Below are 24,851 nucleotides of genomic sequence, written 5' to 3' on the forward strand. Positions count from 1 at the left end.
TGGGTAGAATATCAGTTAACCATGTTATAATTAAAGCAGGACTGCAGCTACTGTAAGAATGCTTATTTTTAGTTTACGAAAGCAAAAGCTCGTAAGTCTCCATCTCAGCATAGGGAATTAATGTGCATTTCAAGAAAGGAAAGAAGGAGCGTCCCTCCCATGAAGCAAATATGTCATTTAGTTACACATTTTCTAACAAAACCTTGTCATTTTTACAAAACACTGAAGCTTTTGAAAGTTTTGAAAGAAACTGCAAGTTTTTTGGCATTGTTCATGAAATGTAACTACACTGAGCTGATTGTTTTGAAAATTTTACTCTGATTTGGACATTTCAAAAAGTCTTTTAGTTCAAAACCTATCTATTTTTTAAATATAAACAGTGATGAAAAAGGCTTTTTTGTAATATGTTGAAAGTCAAAGTCCCAATGATATCCTTCCATCAATGGGAATTGGCTTGATAACCAACCTTTTCTGTTTCAAATGACTTCTTATGTTTTTCACTGTTGGTACGGCAAGTGGTTTTGAGAATTTTCTCTCATCTTGGGATCAGAAATTAAAGTATTTCCTGGGAAAATCCCTTCTCTACCATGTTTTCAGAATCATCTTAATTTTCCTGGATGATATCTTGCAAAATAGGGATCAAGTTTACTCCTCCCTGCCTCTGAAATATGAAGACACAATATCAGTTCATAACAATAAATTGTTTTAAATTTAACCTTGTAATAGCAAATCTAAAAAAAATTATAATCAGGTGAATGGGCACAGATATATGAACTGCGCTCTGCGGCTAATAACTGATTTACACTGATTTAGTTCCTCAGTTTTCAAAAGCAGAACTATTTGCAGTGATAAGGCAAAAATTGTACATCTGCAGAAGTTCATGAAACCAAAAGTAAATAATAAAATATAGATACAGTGTGCGTGTTAGAAATTGATAAGTAGAAAAAGGCCAAAAAGAAGATCTTGAAACTGTGAGTCACTATCGCCTCTCTTTCCATAACTGCTTCCCTGAAAGCTGTTCTCATGAAAAATATTGGTCCTCTGAATTAGACCAAATCAGATGTGCGGATGATTCTTCACAAATGAGAGTTGAAATACAGGCATATAAAAATGTTAGAATTTGCTGCTTAATATTGTAAAGTTGAAAGCTTCTGAAAGCTGAAAGATTCTGCAAGCTTAGCTAAGACTTTCGAAGTACAGATTACTGTAAGCTCCTAACAGTAAATGGGTAGAACTGCCTTGAATTTCTATAATGAGAAAAAAAATACAATTTTGTAAAGTAAAGGATTTTCCACTCATCTCCTTTTAATTCTATCTGAGTTGATTCAAACGTAAAACCTTGAATAAAATTATCAGTGTTTTCAAATTTCTTCTTTTTTTGCCAAGTAGGCACCTCAAAAAGATAAGTTTTTAGCACAGAAAAGAGGAATATATGAAGGGGAATTGGAACTTTTCCTCTGAAACTTGCTTTCTAAGTACTGAATTTATGGCGCTTCACAGGCTGCAACTTTAATCTGGAATCCAGCATATTCAAACCCAGAAGTTGAATAGTGGAAGTCCTCCATGGCATCATCAATGGAAAAGGGAGTAGGTAGGCAATTCTGCGTATTTCTCTTACAGTTTTCTAGTGCTTTCCCCCCCAACATTTGCAATTTTTTCCATAGAAGAGAAAGGTCAGAAAGAAATGTTAAGAGATTAGAGAAAACAAATAGGAGGTTAATTCTTCGCATTGTATCTATTCTGCTTCTCTCAAGCTGTTGTACTAAAAGCTGCTCCTTCAGGCACCACATCATATATCTGCACAAAAAATCCAGAATGGTGTGCTGTGAGAGAAGGATCAGGATACATTCCTTTAGAAAATCCTGCGAAACACTAAGCGGGATGTTGTGCATACACCAAATACTGTAAGAGAACTTGATGATGGGAGCGTTTTGAAGAGAAGCTGCTAGAATGCAGCCCTGCAATTAAAGCATGGGGAGAAGAGCCTGTGGGATGAGAAATCGTCATGAAGCACAGCCGTGACTGTGGAATTCATACCCAACCTTCCTTCGTATTCAACCACTGGTTAGAGTAAGTTCAGCCATTTTAAAATCTTGTGTTAGACACCATTAGAGTTAACTTGGCTCCCCAGTACAGAGATCAATGCAAGTTTAACAAGCGTTGGGGGTCCCCAACTTCTTCTTCATGAGTTTCCCCATCTTGGTGGTTGGGCAGTTCTTAGTGTTAGCGAGTCACTTTGTGCTGTGTGCCAGGTGTTAGGCGCTGCAAGGTCAAACGAGATCCTGTATAACTGGCTATCCTCCATCCTGCTGCCACTCACTTAGCTATGTCTAAATGAGACTGCATTTGCATAACTTACGCATAGCAATGAACGAGACTGACCTCACTCTACCTCACCTTCAATCATTTTTTGCTTTTTTCTGTTCTTTCTGCTCTTCAAATGTCACTCAGTGCTGCAGGAATACACAGGCCAAAAGTGTTAAAGTGAGAAGGAGTTCCACCTAAAATATGAACATAGATAATTTCCTCCATTTTATACCTCATTTCTGAGATTATTCAGATATTCATGGAGTGAAATTTAAAGGTGACCGTCAATTTGTGCATGTAATTGACAGGATTCCAGCAGCTCCTCATTCCCCAGTTCAGTCTCAGGTTCCCCTAGTTCCTTACTGCTTGACCGACGTCGCCTTCTCACTGGTCCTCCACGCGCTATGGGAATTGTTTCATCTTTTCATCCTTCGATTTTGTACCCTGCATAATTGCTTTTCTTACTTTGCTATAGGTATGGTAAGATACTAATATGCATTACAATCACATAGATGGTAAAATGTTTGAAATTATAATTAAAACATAACTTTAACAGGATTTGAGTTTAATATGAACAGCTACTGTGTGTCATCTGTCAGACTAATGACTCTTTCCTTAAATTCCCGAGGAATTTAGAGACAATACTTTACATGAAATGTTTCAGATGCTTCTTTTTTGCATTAAAGATAAAATTATCCTGTAATATAATCATAATGATGAGGGGAATTTGAATAAAATTAGCTCTTAATTGCATTTGAATTCTGTATCTGTGAAACATAAAGCTCGTAACTCCCCTATGGAGTTCACCATTTTTTTTCTTTTACAATTGGTTGGAGAATTGATCATGGGCATTGATTGTCCTATGTTTTCATTACTTCCAGAAAATATGTAAAAAGAGTAAAATTTATTATTGCTTTGAAATTTCAATGAACTGCCTTCTGTAGTTTATACCAACATATACATTTAGGTAGAACTGAAGGCATGTGAAAATTAATTGATACTAGGCAGGTCCATTTCTGTCTTAAACTAGGTAAAATGTCTCTCCCACCAACCGGTTTACAGTTCATGATGAATCCGGGAAGTGTGGGGATGTAACTTGCGGCACCATGTTACTCTAAATACCTAAATTCAGAAAAAGTAACTGGCAGGCAAGTATATAGTAAAGATGACAAGGATTAAATGCATTTCCCCTCAAAAGAGATACTCAGAGCATACTGTTTTCTTGTCCTTAAGGAAAAGTCTCCAGCAATGTAAATTGTATTCATAATGAAAATATGCACTAAATGAAAGTGTAATCTATACTATTTCCATATGCCACCAGTACGGGAAGAAGCAGCAGAAGTCTCACTCTTCTGAACCACTCAGACTCTACTAGATCTTGGCAAAGCCTGAAAAGAATGAAGGGGTCAAACTACATCAAGAGTCAATGCCTGCTGTTGAAAGGATGTGCCTTCTACATGTTCTAACAAGTTCAGACCCATATAAAGGTTCCTTCTTTTTTTTAATTTTTTTTTTTTAACTTTGGATTACTGATTTTCCTATGGCACAACCTTTGTAATGTATGGGGAACTGGTTTTCCCAATATGCCAAAATTATAATTTTAACTCTACTGTTCCTTTATTCTTTTGCACTCTTTGCAGGCATCCTGCTGCTTCAGTCAGAAATAAAAAGACATGTCCTTCTAGGACGATGGTTAATTTTTATGTGATATCTACTTCTTCCTGCTCGATGAGATTAGGAGCACTCATGGCTAGCTTTTGCTTTCAGAAAGCAAACAGAAGAAAACCTGACAGTGAGCGCGATACATTAGAGAATATTCATATAAAAGTCAATATGATATCTGTTAAAACTGGGTCACTTTACAAGGATTTATTCCATGAATACACTTGTACGCCAAGTTTGAACATGGTCATGTTATAAACCTTAGAAAAAGGTGTTCTACAATAGAAATGTTGACAGCTTATAGTGAGTGCATGAACACAGAAATCTAGAATCTTACAAATGTCTTGTTGGGTTTTCAAGATTATATAAAAGGAACCTTACATTCAGGATGGTATGTATAAAGAGCTCCCAAGGAAGTCACAGTGAATTACAATTCAATGAATTACAGTGCTCTAGAGACTATTTCCTCCCAATTTTCTAGGCCAGAATGTCTGTTGTTGTACAAAAGCAAAGGAGTAGGAGAAAGGTATCTAGAATGATTAGCTCAGATGAAGTGTTGCCATGAAGAAGGAAAATAGTTTTTGGAACTTAAATAATTTTAGCCATACATATTCAAATGCTGTTGACACCACCTACCACCCCCCACCCTCCAAACCTCAACAATTCCAAGCTGATCTGCAATTCCAGAGATGTTTGGTCTTCTCGTTTTGGTACTGTCCACCATGGATCATCTAAAGGAGAGCTTATCTGGTTGAAAACTTACATAACAGTATGTTATAAATTAAACTCAAAGTTTTTTGGTTTACAACATCAGAGAATCACTTCTGAGTGTAGTTACAGTGCTGCTGAGAACTGATTGCAAACAAAAAAAGAATGACAAAACTACCAGCCAAAAACATTAGTACTTGGAGCACTTTCCTGCTTAGGAAGGATACAAGGATATGTGTAAGAGAAGCCATGAGAGGACATACTCTAGCCTATGTCCACCTTCAAATCCCTTTGTATATTTCAGGGTGAGAGAGAAATGCCCTAAATTCATGTGAACAATGGAGGTTTTCCAGCTCCTATTTTCAGGCCAGGCAAAATTTGATTCCCATGGCCAGAAATGGCCCATACTTGTACGAGACAACTGGCCAGAGCTTGAGATTTCCTGGGAGGTGAGGAAGGTAGAGTCCTCTCAGGAACACCAAGGCACTGCAGGAGGGCATTCCAGCACCACCCGCTGCAGAAAACATTTCTGCACAAATACAAAAATAAATTAACAACAGAAACAAAGTACGCAGTATGAAACAGGGTTAAAGGTGAAGAGAAAGGGATAGACTTAACTATAGGGAATGATGCAATCAGGTATTAAACAACTGTAAAAAAAGTTAATTTCTTGCCTTAGAAAGTTTGAGAGAGCTGACCTGGTGGGTAATTTTTTTTGTTGTGTCTCTGAGGAAGGTAACCACATATGAGGAATAATGACAGTAATTTGATTAACTGAACTGGATGGTCCCCACCCAAGGCAGACACTGTTATTTTATTGCTTTCAACAAAATCCACTGAAAAAATCAAACTAGTCTAAAATAGTCCTTCTTGTTTGTCAGGCTGCTTTAATTGAAAGGAAACTTTTCTTTCTCCTCTTTTGCTGGTAGCATCAGAAACACTGTCATAACCAGCGAGCACAATGTCCTGATGTTCTCTGAGTCAATCTGTATTCCACCTGAATTGCTCGAGATACAATCCACTGCAACACGTAAAGACATGCTGGGGTAATGGCTGTGGAAATTCAGCAGACAAATGTTTATGTTTATGTTAACTAAAGGCAGCTACAGCTACTGGGGAAAAAAAGTTAAATTCTTGGATGGATCAAGTTTTGACCTGGATTTAATCTACTGAATGTATCATTGGACTGCAAAGTCAAGCAATTCGTAAAAATAAATAGATATAGATATATCTAGTCATGCAAGCAAAAAATAGGGAAATGTAGAAAAATTTAATTTTTGTTAGTTTTCTAACCTGAGTAGCAGAGAAGTACACACCTCAAATGGGAATTGCCTAAACTTCAGCTATGTAATCTCATCACACAAATTTCCAGTGGAATCATTGCTTCAGAAGTTTCAAACCCCAATTTTTTTTTCACACCTATTTATACATTTAAGAGGCCAGCTGCAAACACTCGGGCTTGTCTTTTTTTGTTTGTTTTGGTTTGGTTTTTGAGTGGAGGCTATCAATAATGCTAACTTTCATTTGATACAGTGTTTTCACTTCCAGTAACTTGTAAGACAAGTCACTATATTACTGGAACATTGCCTAAAAGACAGTAGGAGTAAATTGCTTCTATTGAAATTCCAGTTGGATCTTTTACCAATTCAAATTTATTTTTTTCTGGGATACTCTCCAGCTTACTTTACCTGCATATGTAACAGTAGCGTCACTGCTGGTCTGAGTCAACACATTGTTCATCCTACTAGAGAGTTGACTTTGTTCATACATTTCATGTGTTACTGAAAAGTGCAGTGCTATTTTTTTTCTGAAACTCAGGAGGTACCATTCAAACCCAAGTTTAAGATATTGAAAATGTCCTCAATTTGGAATGTAACGAAAATGGACTAAGCATGCAGATGAAACAATAGATTTATTTTTCATGACAAGTAACAGTTCTGAGTCACCAACCTGCACATGTGATGCATAAGGGGTAACTATATATGTATTATATATATATAAATACCAGTCTGTAGGCACTGACCCTGGCAGCGGCTGTCTGATTTAGTGGGTTTAATACAAACCCAGAGCCCCCAAAAATGCCCATGTCTGCACCACTGTCTGATTAAATAAGCCAACTCTACTGGAACCTTTGATAAGAAAGTACAAGAGTAAAGCCAAAAGCAATATTTGGAAGTGAAAGAAACAAAGCATCAGGTCATGAAAGGAGTAATGACGAGCCACGGTCAAAATCACTGACTAGAATAAGATTTCAAGGTATATTTCCCCTGAGAACACACACACAGTTCCACGCACACGCACACACAAAATCAATGCACTGATGTAAGAATCGTGTTTTGATTTGTCCCTGAATTTCTGTCATCTGTCAAGGGGACTTTTTGTCTGTCACTGCAGGTCCTACATGAACAGGGCTGATACCAGTCTTTATGAGAACTTAGCTTAGAGAGAACCACAGTCAATGCAGCTGCTTCCTCCTCCACATTTTGAAGATTAAAAATAATAGAGGTAAAATACAAAGGATGATTCGTGGCTCCGGAATTGAAGTCTTACTGGGAAAGTAAAAACTATATATCAGAGGAGATGGAAAAAACATAAATTTGAGCTGTGTAAAAACCATCTCCCCCTTAAATCTGCCTTTGCTATAGCAGAAACGGGACAAAAGGAAAAGAGACTCAAGGAGAAAGGCAAATCTAGAGCAGAATAGTCAGCCTGTTCCCCTCTGCACTTATAAAGAGCAGACACGACTCAAAATCCTTGGAAGTTGTTGTGAAAAGGATACTCTTATCAGGTTACAAATATAGCAGCTTTGAGAACACCAGTATTTTCCTAAGGGGGATGAAAAGAAAGTCTTGAAAAGGTGCCAAAAGTCACAAAAGTAATTTTGACTCAATATGATTATTTACGAAATCTCTGTAGCAATAGCCCCAACACAGTAAGCTAAGCTCTTCAGTTTGGTTTCAAAACAAATTACCAGATCCATTTTTGCAGCCTTGATCTACCACCTCAGGTTGAGCTTGGACAGAAAGGAAACCCCCAACATATGTGTGTCCTTCTTTAAAGGGAAAAAGCTCAGAGTGCCCTTTTGCTTTACAGTAGAATAACATAAAGGGATAGACAAGGTCTTTCTGTTACTGGTTGGACAAGGCCAAATGCAGTGGGGCTGAGGAATCCAGGTGCTGTTGCATTAGTATTAGTAAATTGTAATATGTCTGTAAAGGGATTTTAAGTAGTCTCAAAGAACTTAACCTGAACAGTAAAGCTGATTAATTAATGTTCTATGTTGGCCCTTCTTTCTTGATCTGCACAAAACACAATCACTTGAGAAAAACAAGAGTAGTTTCCTTATCCAGTATTACTATGGAGTCTCAGGGCTGGTAAATGTCAAAGTTAGATCTGTGTTTTCCCTGTTTTCATTACAGTTCAGGTTAGAGGATCTTGAGAATCTGCTGATAAACTGCCACTGCCATTCTGTGAGCACAACGCTCATACAGCAGCGGCCAGGAAGGACGGCTTTGCTTTAAGCCTGGGTAGACTTGACATTTGATAAATTCCTTGCTTGATCTTTGGATGCAATACGATGCCAAAACGCCCACTGCACCCATATCCTGGTTATGCACCTGCTCTCCATAAAATTGGATAAGTCTGCTCTCCTGGTAGGTCACCACTTTAAAAAATCATTAAATATTTACATGGCATTCCTCAACACTAAATTATCAAATGGAAAAGAGAAATCCTCGAAATTTCATCCAAGGTACAAGGCAGCCCACAGGCAAGATTTATGGGATTTTTTCCACAATGACCAGATGAGTTTTCATCATTCTGGTAGAACACAGCAGCTTAAGTAGATCTTTAGAGGATAATAAAGGCCCTTTTTGCTGACTACTTTTCAGGATGCAAATAGTGTTTTGTGAGTGCAGTTAAATATGAAGAATACTTCTGGAACAGAAAGATGGATAATCGTGCGTGGCCAAGTTTTCTGATTTTATTTCCAACAATAGCCACCATCCAAGCTTGCCCGGAGCAGCCTTAATCAGGTCATAAATCAGGGGAATAGAAAAATGAAATTGTCATTTGTGGGACCAAAATAAAATCTATATTTCTGAACGAAGAATCTAGTGATTTTTGCAATAGGAGAACAATTACGATTCTGCAATGTGTACTACATTCCTAATGTTCCTTGGTTCATGTCAAACAAATGGCACCAAGATGAATGGTTTTCAGATTTACTTCAGTCAGTCAATAGTGTAGGAACGGTCAATTGTTATGGCCCCAATTGAATGATTTTTTAAGAATTTGATATGTATGGGAGGAAGGGAACTGCATGAGCCAACAGGCATATTTTTGCTTTCTTTAATCCTCCTTGCCCTTGAAACAGCAAGCTTTCAGCTGTCTGCTCTTGCAGACTGCAAATGCCAGTAGCTCTGAAGTACTCTTACAGTTCTCAGGTACAGCTGTGACTGGGCCTGGGTGATGTAGCAGTGTCTCTAGATGTTAGACAGAAGTAGCTGTGAAGTGCATAGCAAATTACACTGTGCTTCTGATGTGAGCATATGGCCCTTCATGTGCTGCTAATTGTCACTGGGCTGTGGGTTGATACATCACGTGCCATGGACAACCCTCAGGGCAACATGAGATAAGTTGTCACAGTACTGGCAGGCTCTACAACCACAATGAGAAATCCAATGAGAAATTTACCTATTTAGGTAAAATTTTATTTGACTGGCTAGGCACTTTGACTTTTTCCCTCTTCCTTCCAATTAGATGAAAACTCTGTATTTCTCTGCAAGTCTTCATACCTCTAACTGAATTTCATTTACCACCCTCAAAGATTAGACAATGATAACGACATACAAAACACATGCAACTGAACTCCTTGGGCTGTGATGAGAGTCAACTTCTTTAGTATTAATAATGTTGGTTTTGATGCACGTAATACACCAAACATGGATCAATTGGTTTTGAACACCCCGTTCCACAAATTCAGCAGTTTGGATTTTCCTTCCCTTTGGAACAAAAGCACAGAAACCTTGTTTTACACAAGCTGTGAGACAGTGTATAGGATCACGAAAGAATATGAAGGACAATGCTTAGTAAATGCAGCGGGAACATAAAACTGGAGCTTTTGCTAACTGCAAAGGACTGGGGTTTATATTATCTCCTCTGAGAAACCTTATAACAGCTTTTTGATAATAATATATAGCTATGGAAGTAAACTCAAATTTATTCATGGGCAAAGTTTTAAAACTACAAATCATACCTGTAATTTCAAACAAAAAATTCAATTAATCACGATATTAGGAATACATCCATTCAGTTTCCCAGATAGCTGTGTCCTCAGTCACACTCTAATAAAGGCTACTCCCTGCTCAAATAAGGTTTCATTTATACTAATATTTAGAAATGGCTCATACTTTAGAGACTGATATTTCTAGCAACACTCAGATTCAGGATATGAGGAATACAGACACAAGAACATACTATTCATTATTTCTTAGTCATCAGTTGTAAGAGCCTATTATGAGAATGTTTATCAAACACAGCTGAGTAGCAAACACAAACTGACCTGTGATTAGTCAAACACCACAAATAAGCACCAAATAGGTGATGTGAAAGTTTGCAAACATCCTATGATATTTATTTCTTCTTCTTAGGCATCAGATTCATTAACAAAAGCTGGAGGGATCACTGGCGCAATCCAGAAAGACCACAAGCAGAAAAAGAGGCTAAGTGCTTCAGCTGGGTCCCTGAGCAATGGCACTGGGTTTTGGGGCACTGGACTGGGACCCAGAAAACTCTCGTATGTCCTTGTCCTGCTGGATGACCCTGAGTATGCAATTACCTCTCAGTTGAGATTAATTGCTCTACCTCAAGGCAGGGATAATCATAGAATAATTTAAGTTGGAAAAGACCTTTAGGATAATAAAGCCCAACCGTTAACCCAGCACTGCCAAGCCCACCACTAATTGTGTCCCTAAGTCCTGCATCTACATGTTTTTTAAACACCTCCAGGGATGGTGACTCCACCACCTCCCTGGGCAGCCTGTTCCAATGCTTGGGCACCTTTTCAGTGAAGAATTTTTTTCTAACATCTGATCTAAACCTCCCCTGGTACAACTTGAGGTCATTTCCTCTTGTCCTGTCACTTGTTACCTGGAAGCAGAGACTGACCTCTGCTGCCTACAGCCCCTTTCAGGGAGCTGTAGGGAGCCATCAGGTCTCCCCTGAGCCTCCTCCTTTCCAGGCTGAACACCCCCAGTGCCCTCAGCCGCTCTCCATCAGCCTTGTGCCCCAGCCCCTTCCCCAGCCCTCTGTCCACCTCTGGACACACTGCAGCCCCTTGGTGTCTTTCTTGCAGTGAGGGGCCCAAAACTGAACACAGGATTCCAGGTGTGACCCCACCAGTGCCGGGTACAGGGGGATGGTCACTGCCCTGGCCCTGCTGGCCACGCTGTTTTGGGTACAAGCCAGGATGCTGTTGGCTGCCTTGGCCACCTGGGCACACTGCTGGCTCATGTTCAGCCCCTGACATAATTCAGTAATGCAGACCTCCTTTGTAAAGTACTTAGGAACATGCAGATGGAGAGCACTGTAAAGCTGTAAAGTGGCAGAGGAGGAAAGGCAAACCACACTCATCCCTGTTGCGCCCTGTTAGATGGTGGATCGAAGCAGGTTGTTCAACCTGCATGTACTGTGCACACCCATTCGGTATTTCTACATCACTGCATCTCATAGGCTGACTTATCGTACTCTCCACCAGCACCTGAGGATGGGTTTTGTATTCCTTATAGACCATGCAAATATTAGTTACTGGAAATTAAACCAGGCAACCTTTCCTTACAGCACCTCTTATAACAGGATGGCCTTCAAATACAGAGGACAGATCTAACGCGCATGCCAACTTCAGAGAGTTTAAGCTTTTGAACTGTGGTTTAAAAGGGCCTTAAGCAGTTGCTCTGCCTGCGGCGATGAATTTCATCTTCTGAAATATAAAATAGATTGAAGGAAGAATACAATCCTCCTCACTCCATCTGTATTTTTTTTTTTTTTTTTGCATGTGAGGTGGAAATTTATCTATTAAACTGACTTACTCTACGACCTGCTGACCACACTGGAGGATGTACACCTCCTACCAGCACGCAGCCTGGAACTCAGAGACTACCACTAAAAATCTCCCAATGTTTTACATGCAAACATCAAGCCCTGATATGGTTAACAGCTGATAACAATCTTGTCCAATTTTATACACCTGTAAACAGAATTCACGGCAACAAGTTTTGCCATCATGCTACTATTTATATCCCATAACCATATCTTACAGTCACATGCACAGCAATGACAATGACACTGACAAGAGCATTCAACAGAAGCACAGATGGTGAGAGATGTTCTTATGCAACCTGTATTACTGCTTATATCTGCATAAACTTAGCTGAATAATCAAACTTGCTGCATTTACCATAAAATAAAAACAAATATCGATATTTTAAATGCAAACACGAGCCATTATATGTGCAGTTTCATAGACAAAATTTCTCAAATCACATCAAGCTTTCACAGAAAAAAAGTCTCTGAGTAGACAGACACTTCTCTGAATTTGCATGGGGTGTGTACAAAGTTACCCATTTCCAATTTGGTTTGCTTTCTCCCCAAGAGTAAGTGGAAGAAACCCAGCCAACTTACGATCTCCTTGACAACGCACAGGCCCCACAGATATCTTGGCTTCAGACCCAGGCCGGTCAACGTCTCCAACCACTACCTGACTGACTGGTAGGTGCTCTTTGTATGACAACATCCCAGCATCTTTTCTCCTGTATCACAGAGAGAGAGAAAAACCAGAAAGCAATCGTGAAATTTATTACAATAATTTCCTCGATCATTGCTATTGTTCCATGAAATAAGCACCAAAAGAATGGGTACGCAGCAATTACACCATTACAGTGTCACCATCTAAAAACATGTCTCAAACGATATCAGTTTGAGCAATAACAGTGCCTGTTTGCTGGAACACAGATGGATAGCAGCTCCTGTCAGCCTGGAACATAGAGGAGCAGCTTGCTTTGTGGCCAGCCCAGGACTCTGCTGGGCTTATGTGAGTCTCCCTGCTTCCCAGACTGACCAGCTCCATAGTAGCAGGTAACACTTTGCCGTTGACCTCCTTGCTGATGTCTCCTGAGAGGGAAAAAGAGCCTAATGCTTCCTAGAAGTGTATCTTTTTTGCTCTGGTTGCTGCCAATTATTATCCTAATGATATGACTTCTGCATACCAAGGAAACGCTGCTGCTTTTATATTTAACATTTTTAGTATTACATTAAATAAGAGAAATTAAAGACTAATTACCCCAAAAGGCTTGTCATCTTAGTCCTGTCAGTTCTAAGTGTCTAAGTCCAAAAAAGCCTAAACTTGTGAATCTAACTATGAGCACCAGGCTCAAACCCCGATTTAGTTAGCAAGCTCACTAAAATTAAATTTAGAGTCATGCTTAAAAGCTCCTCATTTCAACTGCAGTGAGTAACCTGGTGCCTTTTCCATGCCTAGATGGAATCACTATGCACAGTTATAACATTTTTCCTTTATCACTTCAGGAGCTGATTCCAGATGGCATGTTGCATATTGTTTCTTCCAAATAGAAAATAAAAAACCCCAAATTTAATTAGGTACCTCATCTCTCAGGTGTTGTTTTGGGTTTTTTTCCATAACAACATGGAAGGCCAAAAATAGCCACACAGGAAAAACCCGCGCCATATCTATAGTGTTAGGACTGCACTTTTTCACAGAAATCAAAGTAAGAGGAAGAAAAATAATCCATGTATTGCTCTCTTTTTTCTTCTTTCTTTTTGTCAGTACCTTGTCATGTAATTGAGTACCTAAAGTAAGCAACTTTTTGATCTAAAACTCAATTCCTTTGTTCAAAAACTACCACAGAATGAAGGATGAATGTGGATAACTGGCTAGCTGAAAAGGGTCACATAGACATAGTCCAGCTGGCTGGACAAAAATGCACATTGCACTCAGCTTATCTGAAGTAAAGCAAAAATACACTGTCCTTGGCTCTTCTTGTTACACAATAACAGGAAGATCGCGGTCGGTAAAGAATGTTGCAGGTGGGAACAAATAACTATAGAAGAGAAACTAGAGGCGGGCTTGATATTTAGGCAACTAACCAATAATGAGCTTAACTTTTGTAATATGTATGAGCTAATTATAACAAGGCATAAAAGATGACTGTAAGACACAATAAAGGAAGTCTGCTGATCACTCATATTGAGTGACTGTGTCTTCCCTCTGTCGCGACAGATGAATTCAGGATCTGGAAAAGTTACTGAAGTGTGACCATGCTTGTGACTTGTAAGGATCCCAGGAAACGAAAAGTCTTTTTCATCTATAACTTGGATGACTCCGTGATCTGACTCACTAGATTGCTAACAACTGGGAAACACAGCAGGGATCTCCACAGTCTGTGGCGATGCCTGCAGTTTCCCAGTAGCATGGTACTGTTTTCCAGTAGCGTTTCCTGTCACCATCCTCACTGGGTCCGTCGCAGGAGATGGAAGGCAAACCATTCTTTTTCAAAGAAGCGCAACTGAAGTAATTAAGAAAACAACTGTCACATTTTTGAACAACAGTTCACTGGACTCAGGCCTGTTCTTTCTGATGATGAGAGTAATTGGAGATTTAACTACTAGAGTTTTTCAATCAGATGACTGTTTCCCTTAATCTGCGTGCCCCTCCCCTGCAGAGCCCTTGCCTTCCCCCAGTCCATCTCATTGGGGAGCTCATCAACCCTCTCCGGGGTGACAAAGCTCTAGCAGGTGTCGTGCAGGTGAGGCTTCTCCAGGGCATCGCTAGGAAGGAGGGAACATGGGAGAGGGGAACCGCACAGGCTGCTCCTGCCGACTGTGCTCGGCTCTAGCAAACTGCCTTTCATCCAAACTGCAACGCCCTTTACAAAGGTATCGCATTCATCAATTTGGAACCGGGCGATATAAGGAAAGGGAGATTAAAGGACTTTCCCTTTAAGAAAGAAAAGGGTGAATAACAAAGGCAGGTATGTAGATCTAATCTTCCATCTCTGCTAAAGACCTGTATCCATGGGACCCACTCCCTTCTAATAGAGGATAAATGTAGGTCATCGCTTTCCTCTTTCTGAGATTTTCCTCTGAGACTGGCTTTCCCGGCTGATTGTTACTATTTCAAAGAATGCTTTCAAGATGGACATATCTATTTAAAATAAAGGCTTCTTCAAAGAAAACTATTGGCATTTCTCTTCTTGCCTTCCCCCTCTCACAAAGAGAGCTAATATTTCAGCTCCAAACAAGGATAGCAAAGGACAGTGCTTTTCCTGTCACCAGCAGCTTCTGTGAAGGAAATAAAAAGGAGCAGCAACAATTCTCTCCCTCTTTACTAGTCAGGTTTCTACTCATGTTAATATTCTATTTATGTTTTTAGTGATACTGTCACTTTAAAGCTGTTGCCATTTTCAGACTTAGCCTTATTTTCTGATAATCGCTTATTTGTCTTGCCACTGCGGGAAATGCATTCTGCAGGCAGAAGCTGTGGAGGGCTGGGAAAACTGGACTAAGAGCTGAGAAAACTGCACTGTCTGTTCTCCACCAGAACCTGTGTAGTTCATTTGCTCTTAACAAAAAAAAAAAAAAAGAAAAAGAAAAAAAAAAAAAAAAAGGGGTAATGATAGCTTTTGGCCCAGGCACGCACCAAAAAGATGAATACACTCAGGAGATGGAGTGGCTCTGTTACGCTTTTCTAAGGTACCAGTAGCTCCTCTGGACATACTAATCAGGGCCGACAAAGTCATAAAAGTTATAAACCAAGGGCTGATTATAAAGCTTGACTTTGTACTATGCACTTAGAAATAACCACAGCTGGAACACTCAGTTCAGCAAGTGATAATGCTTCTGCCAGTATTTAAAGACTTTGCACATTAAGAGGGTGGAGAAAGTCTCTGAAGTTTTTCCTCACCAAAGAAAAACCCCTTAAGAGAATAAAGATTGAATTCAGAGTGTGTCATATTCCTATTAATAGCCAAATGGGAGATGAATGAATCTGATCAAATCCTGTAATTATTACCACGAGATATTGATGAAATCTCTATGTAATTTTCTATTTCTAATTTCTTTTCCTATATAAAACAGTCTGTGAAGTGCTTCAGGGTGCCTTTGAATGAAAGCAGTAGATATTAGTGTAGGATTTATCATTGTTTTGATTACGATCATCTACTTACTCTTTATAGCCTTCTGTGGTATGTAAAAAAGAAATGCATTATGCATATATCAGCAAATGACATACTCGAAGTAATGATAAGATTCTGTATCACTATTTGTTTATATAATGCTTTCATACAACCAGACTTCTGTTACTGGAATAATTTATTTCCTCTGATCTGGTTAGACATCACTTAATTATTGGTCCAGTCCTACACAGGAAAACAGATAAAAAACATACTACAGGTAGGAATGGTCTTAATTTTAAAAGATAGGCTTACAGGAGCTGAAGAACTGGAATTGTTTTGAGAATTCATATAAAACACCTACCGGATTGAAATTGCTGTGTTCAACGCATATTATATATTTATTAGCAGCAGTCTGAAGAATACAAACTCCCAAGTATTTCCATTTCAAAAGCATACAATTGTCCACCTCTCACAAGACCAGTCTTTTTACTATGCAAGCACCTCTAATGTAATCCCTGAATTTCCATAATATGTCTGAGGGAGGTATAAAACAGTTCAGTCCAGCTAGTATCTGCAAATGAATGTCTGTAAAAAAGATCATGAAGGGTATGGATGTGCCAAGTATTAGTATTTTCTCCCTTCCAAAAATATCTGGCAAAAATGTTATTTATATTAGAACTGTTAAGAAGAGCTAATATTACAGAGACTTTAATGAACAATGCAATTTTGGCAGCAGACTTAATAATCTGGAAGTGAGTTACTTGGAAATAAGCAAGCTTTAATTAGCAGGATTAAAACCAGGGCAAGCAAAAACTAGGATTAAAGCAGAAGTAGCAAACTTTTGAAAGGCTTTGTAAAATTTAGTTAACTTTTTTACGTACATACTATGTAGCAAAAAAGCCATACTTCTAGGTTCAGCCTGTTCCCAGGGCTCTGTCCTTCTTAGGAATTGTAAACTGCCAACAAACTCTAGGCTAAAAACATATTTACACTTCAGTTTGCTGTTCTCAGGGTTTCTTACAGATCTCGTCCCTTTCCCACAGGTGTTGTCACCTCAGTTACCCTTATACATTAAGCTGGAGCTAATGACTTACCCTTGATTTGTCTGCCAAGGGGTATTACAGAAAATTTCTCATTATTATACAGGATCATATAAACTGACAGAGTCATAACTCAATTCAAGTTTTTTTCCACGCTGCCATTGGAAGGGCTGAGGTCCTATGAAGTATGTTCTCATATTCCTAACAGCAAAAGGAGAAGTCTGAACTCTTACAATTAAGACTAATCTTAAGGCAGTGAAGCTTCTTCTCTAGCACACTGGTAAAAAAACCAAAACAATAAAGTGCCACCAACCTTGAGCAACATGCACTTCATTATGATGTATCAGGTGTTTTGGTTGGGTAAGCAAAGCTTATGTGCAGATACAACTATCAGCTATGTGCTAACAAGGGTTTGCAAGAGGTCTGTTTCCGTAGAAAATGCAGAAGTAAAACAGGGAAGCAGTCTGGTTTGGGGTTTTGTTTTTTCTGGTTTTGGTTTGGTTTTTTTTGGTTTTTGTTTTTTTTTGTGTGTGTGTGTGTGTGTTTGGGTTTTTTTGTTTTGATTTGGGTTTTTTGAGTGCGCTCACTTCCTGAAAATCTAAACTATATGATGAAAGACCACTTACCCAGCACCAAATTACTCACATAAGCAAGTCCATCCTTTGACTTCCATTAGTAAAGCTAACATACATCAAAGACATGAAACTGATGGTACAGCAGACATAAGTAATCCTTGTTCAGAAATTATGAAAGATGGACGAGATTAGATTAATTTAATACACAGCATCATATTCACAAATAGTTCCACCAGAAGAATGATCAACACATTTACAATACCCTCAATGACAATGAACCCTACAAAAGAAACGCTGGAATTTGCATTTAGCAGAAGTCACTTAAGTTACTTTCAGGAACTTCAAACCTTCTTTGAAGAGTATACCAGTTTAAAATAGCCATGCAAAGACATGTTTAATTCACGCTTTTTTCCTGGGATTGAGGCTTAGATCTCCTTTTTCACTTTACACAGTCTATCCCTTTCCTGACCTTTAAGATGAAAAAAAAAATAGAATTACATTAGGAAATTTGCTCCTTTGGACACCTCTCAAATTTTATAATCCCATAACACCAATCGTTTTAATTAAACACAGGTTAATTTGAATTATTACAAACACCCTTATGAGGATTGTATGATTTAATTGTGATTTGAAAATGAATACTTCATAAGGTATACAGTATATAATTCCAAGACTTGCTAATAAAAAGCGTATTTTTCAAAAAAAGTTAGTAACATCTTGATTATTTACTTTTGTTTACAAAAAACTTAAACCACCACACGTCTTCCAAAGACAGTGTGTAAAAAACACTTTCCAGTAGGACCAGGCATGTGGGATTACACTGAACAATTTAAGATGCCTGATGCTGAAATTGTACCACCAAGCAGTTTGGTGAGACCTTCTGAGTGAAGAAGTTGGAAGCCTGCTCCACTTCTTCCCTTTTCTCCACTTGGCAAGAGATGAGAGACAGAAATCTCTGGCAACTCAGAAGGAACCCTGAAGTCCAGAAGACGCATCAATGCTATCATGGCACTTTCTGATTCCATGTGTGCTAGAGAGATGAAGCAAGATACGTTGAGAAACTGGGGAGAAATGCCTCATTTCAAAAATCCATTGGGAAGTAGACAGGGGTGGTTTAGACTGGCTCTACAGTGCTCTTGCCTGAAAGGGCTTCTCAACTTTCCTCTCAAGCAGGAGTTTGTGAGAAATTTAATAACTACAGCAAAAGGTGAATAATGGAGATAGCAGACTGGGCTCTGCTTTCTTTTGAACAATATGGATCGATTTCAGGGGAAAATCTGCCTTCTCTGAGTATTTGCTCGTGTTCTCCTTCCAACAAAACAGTGCAGACGGAAGGTCTCTCCTTCAAGCAGAGCAGCTCCTCTTATGAACTTCATTTCTTCAGTGTTCCTTCCCAGAAAAAAAAGAAATGTGGGGCTCCTCTTCATTTTGGGTCCAGCAACTCCTCTGACCCGACTGTTTTGTTTTTTTTTTACCTCCATACAAAGATCTTTTAAGAATGGAATCTAGTAACCCTACCATGCTGTAACTGATCTCCACCACCTCTTGATCCTTGCATCTGACAATTTTCAGTTCCAGTTTGAATTTTTTTTAAGTAGGAGAGGGAAGTGTGTGGCATTTCCTTTGGGAGAAATACTGAATCTCCTATTGGGATATCCCTTCCACCTTGGGTAACTATGGAGGCACGAGTACCTGGGATGCAGCTGAGGCCAAAATAAGAAAACACTTGTGTGGACCTAGAGCTGAAATGGGATGGTACAAGGATTTCCAAGAAAAATTGACACTGGAAAGGGCAAATAGCTTGCTCAAAAAAACTTTGTTTAAAGTCAGTAAAAAATGTCACTTGGCATTTTCAAAACAGTAGGATTCTTTTATCTCAAAATATTTCAAAATTAAAAATATCTTTTGAAAAATAATAGTTGATAAAACCAAAAAAGTTTTCTAGTCATCCTCAGAAACTTTTAAATGCTTTGTTTTACAACAGAAACCTAAAAAAACCTGTTCTCAACAGGTGTAATCAAATGGACAATAAATTAAACATTCCATTCAACTATTCAGCATGCCCCAGGAAGTTATATATCTTTCTTCCTAATCACTTTGACCAAGAGAAACCTGTTTCCATGATCCATTCACACATGCTGAAGCTTCCCATTAAATAGTAGGCTACCTTAGCTCTGAGGGAAGAAAATCATGAAGGACTGTACTGCATACTACCACCTGTTTCAAAAATTCTCTAATTTAAAATCCCAAGCATTTTTAATTACATTTAATTGCATTTTTGTACATCTGAATGCACTATAGTAATGGTGACATTTGACTGTGTGTACACTAAAAGCTGTTGCCTAATGAGATGTGTGGGTTTTAATATCTGTGTTATTGAATATACTACTGCAAGATCTATGCAGATAAATGATGAATTATTTGCATTTATCTGTTCTGCTAACTCTCCACAAGCCTTTGGATCATACCCTATCAAACTATCAGACCAAATGTGCTTCTGGCTGGATTTTTAAGGCACAAGGATCTGTATTGGAGGAAATATTAAAAATCTCAGAGCTGCAGCACAGAGGCTTCATTTCTTGGAGTTCTTGACAACTTTGACAGTTTTATTTCACATGACTGAAAGAGCTAAATAAAAATAATTGAGTATGGCATGACAAAATAACAGATGGCTATATTTAATGCTGACTTCAGCCCCTATATGCCTATTGAGTTCAATAAGGTACTAAAGTGCATAACTTAGTGTTGAATGAGGTCCAGAAAACTTAATGAAGTATGGGACTTACTGCACCTAGAAAATTTCAGTGAAACCCAATTGTATAAACATCTACCATTGATCCTACCCTCTCACCAGCACTTCCTGTAGCATTCATCCTTATATCCATCACATCTATGCATATACCTCACACAGCAATGAAACAAACCTACGCTTGGCACAAAAGCACCATGGGGAACATAAAGGTGCTGTGATTCAGTTTACCTCTTCAGTTGCTTGTATAGCTGTGACAACAAATATTTGGGGAAAAAAATCTAGGTTGTTCACACCTTGGAACAGAGTGCTTGATTAGGTAACCTTACAAAATCTCCCTGATACACATGATAAGTATGCCCACAGAAGAGCAGCAAAGCTGGTGGAGGGGCTGGAGCACAAGTCTGATAAGGAGCAGCTGAGGCAACTGGGGGTGTTTACCCTGGAGAAGAGGAGGCTCAGGGGGGACCTTCTCACTCTCTACAGCTGCCTGACAGGGGCTGTAGGCAGTGGGGTCAGTCTTTTCTCCCAGGTAACAAGCAATAGGATGAGAGGAAACAGCCTTAAGCTGCACCAGGGGAGGTTTAGATTGGACATTAGGAAACACTGCTTCACTGAAAGGGTGCCCAAGCACTGGAACAGGCTGCCCAGGGAGGTGGCTGAGTCACCATCGCTGGACGTATTTAAAAGTCACGTAGATGTGGCACTTAGGGACATGGTTTAGCGGTGGATTTGGCAGTGCTGGGTTAATGGTTGGACTCGATGACCCTAAAGGTCTTTTCTAACTTAAATGATTCTATGATTCTATGCATCTGTAAGTAGGTTGTTTCGGTCTTCCAAATTTGTATCTCCTGCTAGCATTTTTGATGCTTATCCTCCCCTTTGTTTTTTTATGCCAACCTATTGCTTCATTTGGGCTTGTTTATTCTTAATGTAAATGATATCTGAGCCCTTTCAGCCTTACTTTTGGGCTTCTGTAAAACAGAATTTGTTAATAAGAATAAAGCTGACTTACGTGAAAAATGTGGTATTCAAGTACGTTGGATTCTCCTCCATGTAAGAAATTACACTTATCCTACTTCCATATCACAGGTGACATTTTGGAAGACACAGACAAATTATGTTACTTGCTAGATACCATGTGGAAAAAGAGCATACCAGCATCCTTCTTCTAAATAATAAACTAAGTAGCCAATAGAGACAGAAGATGGGAAAAGAAGTAATGTCATATATTATTAAGAGTAAAATGCCAAGCAAAGTTTCTATTCAGCTATTTATTTCCTTTCTGTAAAGGCCCCAATCACGTCTGCACTGATTTTTAAGAAAACTTAGGTATTTGAGCTTATTTTTCAGTAAGATCTTTCTATTCTGACTGACCTCAACTTTTAATAGTAACAACTACATCTTACTTTCTGTATCTATAATCAGTTCTTATTCTTGAAATACTGGGGTTTTTTATGGTGTTATACACGACCTGCTAATTATCTGCCCTCGGAAGACCTCAGCTTGCTTATGGTCCTTAGAGGTAACTATGACATCATACTTGAATTTCGTCTCCAGTCTCAGCCCCAGAAGATTGCTTCCCATTTGACTTTCTTGGAAGTATGTGGAAGAAGACAAACCCACAACAGTGATGCTTCTCTCAAGGGGGCACTTACCCCAGTAGGACAGATGACCAGTTTTTTTAGTCTATATTATGTACTGCACAGTTTGTCCATCTGTAGCTCCTTACTCAGCATAACGATTTCTTAACCTACTGCTGTTTATAGTTGGAATTGGAGACCATGCAAATTTTTTTTTTTCTTTTGGCTTACTTAATAAATAGAAAAAATGTTTCTAACTGTAAAATTATTAGTAAAACTGGTCTGAAAACAAATTCTGCATTTAAGCAATTTTCCTAATTGCTTAAAAACATCTCTCAGTACAGTGAAGTCATCAGTTTCATAGTTTTTTGATGTCATCATCTGTTTGGTTTAAACTATGAAAGGTAGATGCCTTAAATTATCCTGGAACTGGTGAGGTGAAGAGCAAACAGCTATTTCAAACATCATGCATACCAAAGCCAAATGGAAGAAGAAATTTGTAAGGGCCATTGTTAAAAAAATCTAAACAAAATACAACAAAAAATCTTAGAGGATTATCTACAAATTGTGCTATAAACACAATGCATGATATTGCTACATCTACTGAGGAAGGGGAGTGGGGCCTATTATCATGAAAGCGCTCTAGTTAGAAGAAGAATTAAATATCCCGCTACAAAATGTTTTAAATGTACCCCCATTCATCAGAAATAATTACCTAAAACTGAATGCTCCAAGATATTCAAGCACATTTAAAGCAATGGTGCAGCACAGAGGTAATTAACAGATGTCTTTTTCCATTATGCAAACACTTGGCTATAAAGCACAAGCAAACCATGGATACTTGTCACTTTCCCCCTGCTTATAAACATGCACAAATGTCTCTCAGAATTGATTTCATCTCAGTTAGGTTACTTTTTTAGTGCTTTTGCTAAAAGGACTGATCACCTTGTTTTGCAATGATAAGCAACTTTATCCACAGGTTGACTTCTTTATAGTCTTTTCAAGTTTTTATAATACCCTTAACTCTTGTCTACATGCATGTATATCCACAGACATGTATTGCAATAACAGGGGAAAGGAGAAAAGACACTAAACAAGGAAGTTTTAAAAAAATGGTATTCCTGCAATGTGTACAACTGCGGGGCTGTAGCTAGAGATTCTCTCACTGAATTTACTCACAGCATTATGAGTGGCTGAGATTAGGACCTGAGCTACAGGGAAGGTATGGCATGCTGTACTTCTTGCTAAACACTAGGCCAAATGGAGGTGCCCTTGTTTAGAAAAATCTGGTTTGCTGCACTGACTGTGGAATGTCAAGTATTTGTTTAGCATTTTGTTGACCACACTTATACAGGATTAGTGACCTATTCATTAGCCAGATCACTCCACTTTATTGGTCTGATGGATTTCCATTATTCTTCTTGTTAGCCTTTGAGCTCAACTCTCCTTACACATCACCACTTTTTCCTTCACAAAACACCGAAGCAAACTTAGCAGAACTCACCATTTATTTCCTAATGCAATTCCCTCTCAGCTGAGCCTGTCTTTTCCTGGTACAATACCCGACGAGCCCTCCCCCAAGACTTTTTACTGCATGTGCTGTCACAGCCCTGATGATGTGGACTGAAAAGGTTCTGGGCCATGGGTTTCTAACAACCTGTGACAATAAGGTCATGGTCAAAGGAGGAGGATGATGAAGTGAGTGAGAAGTCCGAATACCTGCACCCCTTACCCATAAGAACGGTGCTTTTCAGGACTGCGAGCAGTCCTGGGTAGTGCTTATGGGGAAGCTGACACTGAAGCAACTGGGTTGTGCTTCTCTGATCTCTCAGGCTGTGGCATTTTCATCAGCATTTGGTGAAGACAGAAATTAAAATGTAATACTTTAGGTATTTGCAGCTGATGCACTGAGACCCTTGACAATGTTGTGCTGCGTTTTAATGGAATAAGTATGTTAATTTGCCAAATGTTGATGCATGTTTTCCTTTCTGATGGCTTAAATGTAGTTTGCTGCAGATGCTTCTTGCCTTAAAACAGATCTATGAGATAAAAGTTGCCTAAAGGATGCAGGGATGCCAAGATGTCTATCGCTTCTACCTGTAACTACACAGGTAGACTACACAGGCAATGCGGGCAAGGCTGCAGTCACTGGGGACAGCTCACTGCTCTTGCAAGCAGCTGCAGCACCTAATCTTCTGCAGGTTTTGATCACATCTGCACTGGTTTTACCTGGGAGGGAGGTTATTTTCTTCACAGTAGCTCCTATGGTGCTATGTTTTTGACTTGTGACCAAGCCAGAATTGATAACCCAGGGATGTTTCAGTTACTGCTGAGCAGTGCTTACACAGCGTCAAGGCATTTTCAGGTGAGCGTTCTCCCCTCACCCCACCAGCAAGTAGGCTGGGGTGCACAAGCCGTTGGGAGGGGGACACCCCAACTGACCAAAGGGATATCCCGCACCACATGACATCCTACTCAGCAATGTGGGGAAGAAGAAGGAAGGGGGGGATGTTCGGAGTGATGGCGTTTGCCTTCCCGAGCAGCCATTACATGTGACACAGCCCTGCTTTCCTGGGGATGGCTGAGCACTTGCTTTGCCCATGGGAAGAAGCAAATAAATTCCTTGTTTTGCTTTGCTTCTGCATGCAGCTTTTGCTTTACCCATTAAACTGTCTTTATCTCAACCCACAAGTTTTTGCACTTTTCCACATCTCTCTTCTGTCCCAGTGAGGGGGTGTGAGCAAGCAGCTGTGTGGGGCTTAGCAGCCTACTGGGGTTAAACCACAACAACATCCCAAACGGGGAAGATTTTGTCTGTTCTCCCCCAATACTCTTATCTAAAAGCTATTCTAGTACTTCATTCTTGATGACTAGAAAACCTGGTTTCCAGGTTTAATATATTTGTAAATATTTGATTCACAGGACACTACTTTTTGTGTTCATAAATGTCTGCTAGCATAAATATTTCTTCTCACTCACGTTACCTCAATGTATTTTTAGAGAAAATGATAATGCTGCACTTTAGCACATGGGAGATG

At 39.1% G+C, this 24,851-nt stretch overlaps 1 protein-coding gene across 2 annotated transcripts in view; it reads right to left on the reverse strand.

Moving 5' to 3' along the window:
* The window catches only part of CNTNAP2 (contactin associated protein 2), a 1,159,974-nt gene that overhangs the window by 185,669 nt on the left and 949,454 nt on the right, over positions 1 to 24,851 (reverse strand). For both annotated transcript variants that reach the window (XM_056337119.1, XM_056337120.1), the window contains one exon: positions 12,358 to 12,485. In XM_056337119.1, the coding sequence (XP_056193094.1) occupies positions 12,358 to 12,485 (128 nt within the window). The remainder of the gene's footprint in view (positions 1 to 12,357; positions 12,486 to 24,851) is intronic.

The sequence above is a fragment of the Falco biarmicus genome, chromosome 4 (assembly GCF_023638135.1).
Source record: "Falco biarmicus isolate bFalBia1 chromosome 4, bFalBia1.pri, whole genome shotgun sequence".
Classification (NCBI taxonomy): Eukaryota; Metazoa; Chordata; class Aves; order Falconiformes; family Falconidae; genus Falco; species Falco biarmicus.